Here is a 12,891-nt window from a genome sequence, read left to right as displayed (position 1 = left end):
TTTTTTATTTGTTTTATTAAGAGTTCCAAATGCTGTTTTCACGGTCCTCCTGCCACAAATGGGTCCTTTTTTTTCCCCCAAACGCCGAGTTAGGCCACATGTCAGGGTGATCAATCATCAAGTCTTTTCTCATCCACAAAATAAAAAAGAAAAGAAAAAATCAAGAAGAAACTGTTATGCATTCAGAAAGAGCTGTAACTACCGTATCATGAGCGTATATTGTAGTTGTCTAACCATGTGGAGATTCGGAATCTGGTGAAGGTACTGAGCAACACTACAGTGGCATTGTGGCTTGACTGTTCTCCTTTCTCTACAGCACAGATATGATTAGAGAGTCTCAGTCAGTTGTGTTCTCCTTCTTTCAGTGACCAGGTTCTAGATGATCATCCAGGAAATGAGTTTTCTGTTTTTGAGCATTGTCTTTGGTTGATAGAGAACATCAGCTGTTTCAGTTGATCATTTGGTACCGTTATGGAAAACAAGGCATCGGGAACATTGCAGTATAACTTCACCACATATGATTTGATGTACCACATGTTAACCTTGAACCAAAAAAAGTCGCCTACAGCTTTTGATGCTAGTAGTCACAGATTTTCCGGCTGCTTGTACCTGTCTCACAGATTCCGAAAGCTCCGTAAGTCTAGCCTGCTAGCGGTATCTACTGTAATGTGTTCTGCGCTGTATGTATGTGTTCTTGCGTCCCCTGATGGGACACTGAGAACCCAGGACGAGATCACCCATCTGGGGCTCTCACCTTCTCTCCCTTTCCCTAGGTGCCATTGAGGCACATAGTCTGCAAGCTGCAAGAGTAGATGGAGAATGGACTGAGATTAATAGCTTTCGTTTTACTGTTTTTTACCCCCCACCAGATGAAGAGGTGGTTGTCAGGCTTGGGCCACTAAAAGCCCCTGTCGAATAAAAAAAAAAATCCCCAGGCAGGGTATTTTGTGTCTGAGGCCTGCTTCCTGCTCCTCCTAACACCTGAACTGAAGTTTGCTTTTGAGTCGGCACTACTAGGAGGAAGCTGTCATGTGGCAAAAAGAAGTATTGTAAATACATAAGTGCAAGCTGCTTTTATAAAAACAAAAAAAAAGTGGGAGGGGGCACTGAGCATGGATCAGGACCTGGGTAAATTCCGGCAGAATGGACTTGCCACGTGCCAGCCTCCTTCTTGGAGGCCATTTGTGCAATAACAGAGAGAACTAAACCTCCGCAATGACTTACTTCAAACACCCATCAAGATCTGATTAACCCACTCTATCTTTCTCTCTCTCTCTCTTTCTCCACACCTTCAGAGAGTCCCTCATCACTCATTCATTCCATCCGGACACACCAGCAGTACATTCTGTGGTTCTTTGTCTACCTGCGAGAGAACACAGGAGTGATGGGTTTTATATATTCTAATGTAGTAGCTATCCATAACAGAGAGAAGCAGCACTAGAGGGCAAGCTCAGCGGAGCTGCTTCTCAGTCTCATTGTGTCGAACATTACTGGCCCCCTCCCAGCCATGAAACTATGATCACACAAAGCTCTGTAATAAGATCTGAGCAGAACCACTGTGGCAGGGAATGGCTTTTCTCGCTGGTTCCCTCCGAAGGAAACTCCAGCTGGAGCTGGCCGACGAGGCCTCTGTGTATCCCTGTCTATATGTAGCTTGACTGAAAAAAAAACCCAACAACTTAAATTACTCTTCAGCGATTACATACATTTGCAGTCTCTGTCAAATCAATATTCAGCTTATTCATAGATATTAAAAAAAAGGAAAAAAAAAACAACAAAAGAGACAGAGGTGTACCCACTAGCTTGAGCTGTTAGTGAAAAAATAGCTCTTGCTCTTATCTTTGCCTCATCACATGGAGTGATTTTCCAAGGTGTTGGCGTGATGGATTTTACATGTATATATCTGAATGCAATTGAGGTCCCTCGTCAATACAATAAAAAAATCTTTTATCCTCTTGGCTACTGTGTAACGTTCACGTCACTATTCAAATGTATTTGTATGAAGAAAGGCACTGAGACACACACAGACTCATATAAAATTATGCACTAAATGACATGGTAGCAACACGTGCCTTCTGTTTCAATGATGCCCCTTAAAAACCAAACGTGAAGTTGCATCGTGCTGAAGACAAACTATCAGCGTGAGCACTTCTTTGTGTCCTGAAAATAGACTAGAAGCGTGGTGGGGAGAAGTGGATGTTTGGGAACACCTAGGCCGCAAAGTGACAGGGTAGATGGAACAACGTGAACACGCTAAAACGCACAACTCCGTTTCCCAGCACCAGTTCTTTGTTAGAAAAACATTCATCAATCTACAGTTAAAGGTAACATACTGTGCCAAGGGCTCACTCACTAGCTCAGTGAAAGCACTTGGTCAAGGAACATGGCTCATAAGTGGGCAGTCGATACTTCACTGAAGGCAAAGAAAAAACACAAAACCAAACCAAAGAAGACGGCTATTCCAAAACGTCACAGAAGCTACTGCCCTCAGAAGGTGAACGTCCCATGAAACAGAAATTCTGGGGAGATTCTAGCATTAGGGCATTGCCGTCTGCCTCAAACGCAAACGTCCAAACGTCCTACTTTTGATAGTGACACTTCCACAGAAGCCTTTATACTATTTACTGCAAATGGGTGCCAACTGATTTTGCCCTTCTCGCAAGGAATCTAAGAAGACGCGGACGTGACTGGACCTTGGTCTGCAGCCACGAGCGGGCAGCCCATCGGCTCTCCGTTCACCTGGGTCACTCTGCACGGCAGCGTTAGGTTACATAGGCACAGTTGGCATTTTAGGTAAGCTACACGGAGCCACAGAGAGGTCTGTGGGACGGGGTTCTGTTTCTACACCATCCTGCTCCCAAAGACATGCTGCGAGTGGGCCAGTGAAAGAATGCTATGTTCGAGCTACTCTATCGCTGCTCCTACGGATGCCGTGGGGATGGGGGTCTTTGCCACTAGCTTATGTGGCAGAAAAAGAAAGAAAAAGGGGACATTCTTATATAAAAATGTGCCACACATGCACATACGCTCACACACACGCATACATACATTGAACTTGGTGAAGTTACACATTTCCAAGCAGGTTCCCCCAATGATTAAGTGCTCTGACAGGACCAAAATAGCCAGACAGACAAAAGAGACAGCTGTATCAGCACATCCCTATAACATGTTTTCTTCTTTTGGAAAACAAAAACAAACAAAAATTGAATAGTTCTTCCAATAGTACAAGTTCAAGCTATCTCCGACGACACCTCAATCTCAAAAGATGTAAAAGACCGATAGCCCTCTGTTAATAATCATCAACATGCCATATACATTTTTTCTTTTTTCCCGCTGTATGTTACCAGTATGGTGCTCAAACCCCAGCTTCTATAAAAATATATAATTGTATGTATATATTTTTAAAAATCATTTGCCGGGACCCAGCCCTTAAACCGGATGCCGCTGAGGCCCTCTGATTGGCTGGGTCCCCTGAGTTAGAGATGAGAGCTCAGTCAGAAAGAGAAAGAGTTTGTTTTCTTCCTCAGTTTAGCTTTTTGTGGTAGTTCTATTGGTTTGCTTTTTGTTTTTCTTTCGCATCAAAATCTCAAAGTGACTGGCGGGTGGACAGGTGGGAAGGAAAGAAGGAGGCGAGCCTCGAGTCAGGTGATCACAGCGGGTCCCTCCTCACTCATTGTTGTTGCTGTTCTCCAGGTCCTTGCACTGGACGTTACCCCCGCTGTAGTCAGTGCCTGGCAGCTGCACGCCATATTTGTCCACACACCAGCAGATGCCTCGTTTCCGGCCACGGGAGGGCTTGCACTGCAGGGGGGGGGTTGGGAGGGAAAGACAAGTGAAGACTTACGTGACTTCCATGGAAAATTACCAGACACTTAACACTCACAGGACAGCTATAGTCACATAGAACACAGAGGCTGAGAAAAGCATTGAAAAGGACTGAAGCCACACCTGTTTGCGCTTGAAGAAGCCTTTCCTGTCGCAGTTGGGCAGGTAGAGGGACAGAGCCATGATGCGAGATGTATCTTTCATTCCCTTTATGATTCCGTCCAGCTTTCTCCTGCAGGGACCCTGCATGATTCAGCACACAATGCACATCAATAATAAAACACTTTTACATATTACATAGATTTACATTCAAGCCAGTATAAGAGGTCACCTGTACCCAATTGTTTGAGTAGAATTAGTGATTCATCTTATTTTAGGCTCATGTGATTTAACATACAAACTGTAAATCTGTCAAACATTTGTTTATTTATTTATTTGCATGCATGGTGTTCCTTACATGTTGTTGTTTGGCTTAGTGAGAAATGCTATATCAGCTGCTTATTAAATTTCTTACATATATTAAACATATCTTTGAATATCGATGCCCCTCCGCACTTTGCAATCTCATTTAACTTACAAATTCTGGTTCATGCTTGTCGATTGGGAGCGCTGGGTAATCCGGTGAACCAACAGACCTCAGCTTCTCCTGCTGCTTCTTTTTTTCTTTGCGCATGGCAGCTTGCTTCTTGCTGTTGATCATGTCTTGTTTTGGGTTAAAGGGGACTTTGGCTTGAGGCAGCTGCTCCTCTGTCGCATCAGTCTTCATTGTGTCATCATGCTCTTTAGATTCACGATCTACAAAAAAAAAATTCAAACACGGATGAGTTTAATTTATCCCAACCATTATTTATCAAACATTTGCTTTTGGTTTCAATGCAGAGGAATCAAAGTTGATGTCAAATAACACCGACTAGTTTTTACTGCCCAGCTTTTTCTGAAAATAAATCTGAAACCAACTGCTTTCCCACCAAATGTTTTCTTTGCATGTGTTTACCGAGTGGAGAAAAGGATCAAGAGGCGATGACAAGCCCTACCCCCACCTATACAAACCCTGGTCCCCCTACGAAACCTAAATACAGTGACCAAAATGGGACACTCTCGCTGTGACTTGCTTCATTGTTAACTAAACCGTCAATGGTCAAGTAACCAATGAGGCCAAAACTTCATTATGGACTTCTTTATGGGAACGACAAAGCATAGCAAGCATTTGGTAGAAGAATAAAAAAATGTTTTCTTAAATGCAGCTTACTTTCTCACTCTAGTAAGCATGTTTGAGCTGAAAGTTTTGACTGCAGCCTTTTGTAGTGGAACAGAACCCATTTTCAAAGGCTCTTTTTCTCCTTTAAGTCAACCTTAGATCTTTTGAAGTCACAGCAACCAAAAGGTTTTAGCGAGATGGACGAACCTGTGTCAGGATGGTAACTCTATCTTTGAGTGTTCGAGGGAAGTAACCATATTTGGACAAAGAGTTTGACAGTCTCTACAGCCTATAGAGAAATAAGGTAAGGGCCCAAAGTACTGCATGAAAGCAAATAACAAATTTGGACTGACTTGAATCAGACAACTGCTCACCTAAACTAAATAATTTATGAAGGCATATTATTAGGAGAAATGGCTGAGAGATGGTGATCAGACATCATTTCCCCAGATGGTTTTACAGTATAGTAAGTGCATAAATAATCCCTGAACCCAGCAGGCCAAGGCACTGTTACATGGCCGTAGCTATATTTATCCACCAAAGAAATCTAACAGAATGGCAGTGGGTGCTAAAGTCAGGGTCAAATGTTGAGATGGAATGTGCCAAGTATTGTTCAGGACACAGCCGCGAGGTGTCACAAGGCAGCTCGGGGGGGCGGATTAAAAATGGTTCAGCCATTTCTCTTATAGAGACCCTGGTTCACTGTGCTCCAATGTAAAAGAGAGGGGTATTCCTAGCAGACTGGTGTTGAAAGAGTCTGTCTGATACTGCAGACATGGGGACATGGGGGAGGGGTGATTACTGGAATTGGGTTCCTGGCTTCTGAAGTTGTTATCAGAGCCATGGTTGACTCTTTGAAATTAATCTTGCAACTCATGACTTGGCAGACTGATATTTCTGTACAGAAAAGCTCCCAGCAGCCAGGCTAGCCGAGAGGCCAGTCAGCTTGCTGAGTCTCAACTACCTCGTTCAACGTCCTTTCAGTTAGAAAATGAACTGTTTCTGTAATATGGATTACTTAGTAGGGAGTTAGCTCATTCTGGGTAATGCAAGTGCTCTCAGAAGTTTGACATTAGCCACAACAAAGCTTTATGGCGGTTTAGTCAGAACCTGTGCCTTAAACACATTTCAGTTTCTATTAGCTTTTGTTTTATTCTTTTTAAATTGTCAATTTCATGTGTTCTTGTGTATATGCCAGGTTTTGTAGCGTGAGGACAAACCTCACTTTTTCCATGCGCAGGGTCCCCAGCTTGTAAAGGAGGCTTAGCAAGTCTGTGTTTAACATCTGAACCCCTGCCAAGACATTGGAGTAAGGCCAAGCCAGACATATCACGCGCAGCCTCTCTATTCAAATGAGCTTTGGAATGAAAGCTGAAGAGGGTATTGGTGTCTCTCCCCCTGGGCCTTGCAAAGTTTTCATTAAGACGAGAGGACCTGAGCAGGCAAAGAAGGTGCATCTGATAGGGCTCTGTTTAAATATTAATATGCGTACGGGCCAATTATACTTCATCAATATCCAACGTTTTTGCAGACTCAATGCTAATGATGAAATCAAAACCTTCTCTAAATTTTTCCCGTATTTCACTGATTGGTGAGGATGTACGGCAATTTGAGTGTTCGCAAGATATTCTTGGAATCCACATGAATCTCAGGCCTGGCTCTTGGTGCATACTATGCAGTGTTTGACTTTGTTTATAACCATCCACATGGTACCCAAACCAGTTAGTTGTTAGTCATGCCATCATTTCATCATTGCGACAATTATGGCAAGGTGTTTCAGAGTGAACAAGGTGCATTTTTAAGCAGGCACTGCTCCTGGCCTAGTCTTTCGCTCTGCATTCATTTTCTTTGTTCAAGTCACTGACCAGCCACGGCATCCAAAGCCAGATTCCGCTGCTCAATATTTAAAAGCTGGCCCAAATCCACAGCATGACCGTGCAACTGCAACAGAGAAGCAAGCAGACAAAGGGCTAAAGAAGGCCAGAGTAGAAGCTGCTGCCTGTAGACCAATCCACCAAAAAAGCAGTGTGATCCCAACACTTGCTACAAATTATGAAGTGCTGATACAAAAGATGAAACATCTACATGATGCAGTGTAAGAATATTAGACTGGCACTGTGTTATGACATCAGTCTTTAGTCTCAACTGATAAGTAACCGAAGAAATCAGACAGTGCACAACAGCTTACTCTATAAAAGTCAATAAAATCAACATATTAGTGACCATATGGCTGAATAATGAAGAGCAGTCTTAACACTTGTTTACAAATCACCGCAGGTGGTGCATTGTAATGAAAGGTATTGGCCAAATTCAAAATTCAAAAAACAAAAACAGTTTACATAAACCAAACTTATTGAAATGATTAGTGTATGTAGGCTGAAGTATGAACATACTCGACAACAGAGAAGGGCTGGTCATTCAAGGCAATGAATTTGCCAAATTTAGTTGTATGTTGCACTTTGGCATTGTCGTTTATTCATTTTTTCATCATTTCAGAAAGTCCTCTCTGCTTCAGCCCAAAACACCAAAAGTTTGCATTATAGTACATATAACCCGTTCACCTGAAAGCACTTTTCATGGCATCATCAGTTCACTCGAGATCATTTCTAAGTATGTGCATGTTTGAGATCTATGCATGATGAGAATTAGAAGGCTTATATCACATGCTTATGGCAGCCAGTGTAACATCACAACTGGAATTATAAGAATTATCATACATCACGGAACTACATTCAGGTTTCATGTATTATTACTGAAAAACTATAAAATGAACTGTGTTAGGTTCAAATTGTGATGAATGGACTGAGACAACCTTGTTGCTTGCATTGTCAGTTGTACAGAAGGCACCCCTCAACAGCAATGAAAACCCAAGACGAGACACAAGCCACCGCCTAATTTTGGTCTGAGGTCTCACCCAACATTTGAGTTTGGGTTTTTCGAAAACCACTCAATCAGAGGCTGCCTTGTCTCCATCCACACCAACATGGGACAATTGCTAGGTGTGACAAGGTCCTGACTCCTGATACAAAAGTAACAATTCTGACCAATGTTGCAACTCCTCCATATGGTTTCAGCCACTGCTGAACCTGTGCTGCAGGCATGAAATTAAGCACCTTTCGTTTCCTTTCCTTGGAGGAATGTGACACTGAAGTGAGCACCCCTGGTCTGAGACAGGACATTTCAGCAGGCTGGCATCTTAACCACATGGTCTTACCACAATGTCTGCTGTTTTCTGCTTTAACTTTAATTTCCTCAGTGTGATCTGAGAAACTGGAAGCGATAAGATTGCAGCGGTGATGGAGATGGAGGGGAGTCGGGAGGGTTTAAGACTCTCCACAGCTTTGGCCAGCCACACACATGTTCCCACTTAAAGCTCGGCATGAGGATGTCGCAGCCCAACGATCACATACTTCTGACAGAGGAGGCTACTGTGGAAGCAGAGTTCCTCCACAGCTGTTACCCACTAACCCTCCAGGTGCCACTGACAAATACACACTGCACAAATTGCTGGTAAACTTTATTGGTAGAAATCATTCAAGTGTGCCCAATAGGATCTTCACTTGCATACCTTGACTGAAGGTGAGTGGCTGTCCGAGACATATGGTTGATGTTTAAGCCTGATTTTGGATTAAATAAAGTGAGGAAAACCAATCTAATGGTAAAAAACTGAGTGTTCAGTCTGTATAGGTTTTGCTAATGACACAATGCCGGCACATTTTTGCTAAAATAAACAAGTGACTGCTTTCCATTCGTTTGTCTTGTTATTATAGTTATAATGCAAGCAAGCTCCAGTAATTAGAAAGCCGATTATAAATCAGTAGAACTCTTGTACAAAACCAAATCATATCCAAATGTCAGCTTCTGATGTTCTTTTGGCTCAGAGGTACATCCATTAACTGATTCTGTGTTGCCAATACACATCATGCTTGTTCATGTGCAAGTCAAGTTTTCTAGATTTGGACCATTTTTCTTCATCTGCTGAACCCTAGTAAGAAACAGTTTGCTGAATTGTACCAGGGGGTATCTTTATTTCTGTCATTTAGCTAGAGGTTGAAGCTTCTGATGCTCCAAAAAGTGGCTTATGGCATTGACCAACTTTTGAAAATCACAAACTACCCTGTCTATCACTGATTAACTTAAAACAGGGCTTGATTTAAAACATAAACCACAAAGTAGGTGTCCAACCACTTCCAAGGGGATAAAGGTCCAGGTCACATCACACTATCCTGACAGCACCAGCCGCGGAACTAAACCTGACTGGCTAGTGGTGGGTAAAGGACTCAACCGTGATCCGAAGAAGTGGAAAACTCTAGGTGTAGTTTGCATCTATCCATAATATGCTTTCAGTGAGAACATATGCAAAATTGCTCTGCTCCAAGCAGACTGAAGATGATGAGACTAACTGTATTCTATCACTTGGGATTGCTTGTCCAGTGTTCTGTTCTGGCTAATCTTATGGCGTATCCAATGCAAGAAAGGTGAGTAATTAGGAGGCAGGGGCCAGTGGCTCATGATCAGTGTGGATATGGACACTTGACCTCTCTCTCCTTTTTCTCCTGTCCTGCTGGTAAAACCAGGATGAAACCAAACACTACAGTTGATGAGAAGCCCCCCTCCACATCCATCCAATGCTTGATAAATAGCTCTTCAAACAGTAGCTCTAGAATGTATTCTGCTGAATCACTGTGGCACGACTATGTGCCCAATGCAATCACACGCTGGGGAAGAGCTGCTCCTGTTACAGCACAGCTCTCATGTGGAGATTCTAACACAGCCGGGCTCTGAAGTGTCTCCGTGTGCGAATGTGCATGTGCATATGTTTAACCTACAAGAGCCATAACCAAGGACCATATTCCTACTTCCCCAGTTGCACTGCTGCAAGAAATGTCGAGCCGTCCTTCCCTTTTCCAAACAATGACTGCAGAAGAGCGCAAATTCCTTTCTCATGCTGTACCATGGATTGATGTTGCCTCAGGGAACACGGGGGTGGGGATAATTTAACATTAAAACTGACAACTGGAAAGAAGCCCGTAATAAATAAAAAAAAGGTTTCATTGTTAGATCCCTAACATCATAATTTCATACATATAGCATGAACACATGTTGGGGGTAGGTAAATATTTTTTTGGGGGGGGGGGTCATGTTTCATGAAGCTTTCAGTTCAGCACACATGCCCAAACTACAGCCATCCTCCTCCCCTTGGATTTAATCTTTGAACAGTAATCTAACTCTCTGCACCACCCCCAGATGAACACCTAAATTCAGACTAACCGAAATCTACTGGACCCCTCAAGCTCCAAGCTTCCCCTCAAGGTCTACACTGTCTTCTCAGGGGAGGATCATGATCTAATGAACTGAAGCGCACCACTAAACTAAACACAACAGCAAAGAGAACAGAAAGGCTGAACAGGTCTTGGCTGGGAGGGCTTAGTGATTTTGCACCACCTTCAACGACCGTCCCCCAAACATCAAAACTCCGCGAGGAAGGCTTGCACATCATCAACACTGACTTGTGCACGCTAAGCTTACAGTCATGCCAAAGCATTTCCACACAAGTGTTTAGACAGGGTTCAGCGTGCAGCTCAAGCAAACACTGTTACCGTGCCGCACACGTGCAGAGCCGGTGGTGCTCGTGCACGGCGTTAAAATGAGCTTTTGCTTGGAGGAGCTGCAGGCTGATCAACCTCAGTTCACCTGTGTCACTGACATGCTGAAAAGTTTCCTGGTGCGCGTTCGCGAATATACACACCTAAACATAACGATAGCTTGTTCACGCGCATTTCTTACAGAATGCATGCTACCTCGTGCTGTCCATGGGAGTGTTTGTCTTGCAGCATGGCCTGAACACTCTGACACAAGTGCCCTCCGTCGCCAACCAAACTGCCCCAGTTGCCCTAACATTACAGCTCGTGCATTCAGTTCAATTTCCCACAACAGCAGTCGTTTTACACTCGTGTGACTTCTGGCACTGCATACAAACACACGCACCACGCGCACGCACACCTGCACGCTAGCAACTCACCCGCGGGCGCGTGCGGCGCCTTGTAGCCTTTCTCGTTGGTGCACACCCCGCGGCCGTGCAGCAGCGCGTGCAGCGGCTTCTCCTCGCCATCGCGCGGCAGGCAGCGCAGCCCGTGCGCGCAAGTCCCTGTGTACACGCCGCACGCGTGACCCTCGGCGAGCGCGCACGTCAGACAGCAGCCGCAGCCGGGCTCCTTCACGAGCTGGCAGCCGATGGGCACGGGCGGGCACATCGACAGCGCCTTCTGGTCGCACGGCTCGCAGGGCACGTATGAGGCCAAGCCGCGCGCCACGGCGAGCACGAGCGGGAGCAGCGGGCACACACCGAGCAGCATCGTCTCTCTTCTTATTTCTTCCTGTTCTCTCTCCCTCTCTCAAAAACAAAACAAAGCAGCGTTTTATTTACCTCCGGTCAGAATCAACACGTGACGTTCGTTGCGCGCGCTTCAGGGCATCAGTGTCTTTTCAGCTTTTTTTGTTGTTGTTATCTCTCAATAACAAACAGCGAGAAAAAGTTCGCGTGAGTCCCGCATCCGAAGCAGAAAAGCCGGGAGGAAAGGGCGCGCGCTGTTCAGGCTCTACAATGGCATCCGCATGGGGGGTAAAAGCACCGGCGGGAGGAGGAGGGTCTCGGCGCGCTCTGCCCGGTTTTTCCTCGCGGAGAGCAGCTACGGTCCGGTGCGCAAGGCGAGTCGGTGCAGGGCTTTTTTTTGTCCCCTTCTCGTTCACTCGCTGTTTCTGTCGCTCTCCACCCCCGAGTACACGCGCACACACATAAACACACCACAGCGCTACCGCGCGCGTGCAGGAGTGAAGTTTTGGGAGCAGACTGACGGAGCGCGGGGACGGACTCGCCTTTTTAAAAACGGCCAAACCCAAAGAGCGCCTAGAAGGGAGGCGCGCTCGCGCTCACCACAAGCTTGGCCGCGCGCCAACGGTTTCCTCCATCACCCCCCCCCCCCCGCACAACCCCTACTCCTCCGCCCGCCCCCCCCATCACACAAGCACACACACATACACACACACACACACACATATATATAGGCAAAACACCTAAGTTTGTATTCCACTCGTCGTTGGGTATTCACATGACAGCTAAATGCTGCTGTGCACCTAACACAGCCCTGACCGCAGCTTCTAGTCTTCAGGCTCCTTTACTTTTGTCCCCACAACGTTAACACATGTTCACGTTTTCCATCAGTCCTTGGCCATGGGGTCCCCATAAAGCGCTGAATACATACACACGCATACCCACCAGCCCAGTCTCGACTAGGATTCTGGCTTTCACGCTTGACGCCAAAACAAAACGCGCCATGCGTTTCGAACGGAGCTGAAGCAGCAAGAAGAGCCGAAAAAGTGCGTGGCATGTGCACGCGCCTCCAGCTGGGCGTTAAGGTGCGAATGTGACGCTGAAGTGCGCAGAACGGGGCAGTTTGTGCATTTGGACAGTCTTCTGCTGTACCAGTGCAGAATGGTGGATTCAGGTCTATTAGAGCATCAGTTCATGTGGGACAGTGTGTTGAATAATGTGGCACCCACATATCATAAATCCTTAATGATGGTCATTGTTTTACTCAGTTCAGCACTAAAATTACTGTTTGGATTATCTTGTAATGCATATTTAGGTGTTAGATCTTGTTCAGTAAGCAGCAACTGAAATTAGAACAAAGTTTGTTAAAGTGGGCATTTTTAAGTAGTCCATACTAATCTCAGCTGCTTTCTATTGTATTCTTTAAAGGGAAAACCTATAAATACGCTCATTAAGGCATTTAAGATAAAAAAATGAATGACTTTGTTAAGAGCATATATCCCAAAGGATGAGATCTGGACTTCAGACACTTTTCATA

The 12,891-nt window shown here is 44.9% G+C and overlaps 1 protein-coding gene across 1 annotated transcript; it reads right to left on the bottom strand.

Annotated features, from left to right (window-relative positions):
* igfbp5b (insulin-like growth factor binding protein 5b) lies at window positions 1–11,379 on the bottom strand. The gene is made up of 4 exons (XM_017691592.2): window positions 11,046–11,379; window positions 4,403–4,620; window positions 3,949–4,068; window positions 1–3,801 (listed from the first exon to the last, which is right to left on the bottom strand). The coding sequence occupies exons 1-4, from the start codon at window positions 11,377–11,379 to the stop codon at window positions 3,667–3,669; spliced, it is 807 nt and encodes a 268-aa protein (XP_017547081.1). The 3' UTR covers window positions 1–3,666.
* Between the last annotated feature and the right edge of the window lie 1,512 nt (window positions 11,380–12,891).

The sequence above is a fragment of the Pygocentrus nattereri genome, chromosome 6, assembly GCF_015220715.1.
Source record: "Pygocentrus nattereri isolate fPygNat1 chromosome 6, fPygNat1.pri, whole genome shotgun sequence".
NCBI lineage: Eukaryota > Metazoa > Chordata > Actinopteri > Characiformes > Serrasalmidae > Pygocentrus > Pygocentrus nattereri.
Note: the sequence above shows the minus strand (reverse complement) of the source record. Positions and strands in the feature narration are given on the sequence as shown.

Coding starts and splice junctions, on each gene's coding strand:
- igfbp5b (XM_017691592.2), bottom strand. CDS start 11,379: ATGCTGCTCGGTGTGTGCCCGCTGCTCCCGCTCGTGCTCGCCGTGGCG. Junction 4,621..11,045: donor GGCGCCGCACGCGCCCGCGG/GTGAGTTGCTAG, acceptor TTTTTTTTGTAG/ATCGTGAATCTAAAGAGCAT. Junction 3,802..3,948: donor GCTTCTTCAAGCGCAAACAG/GTGTGGCTTCAG, acceptor CCCCCCCTGCAG/TGCAAGCCCTCCCGTGGCCG.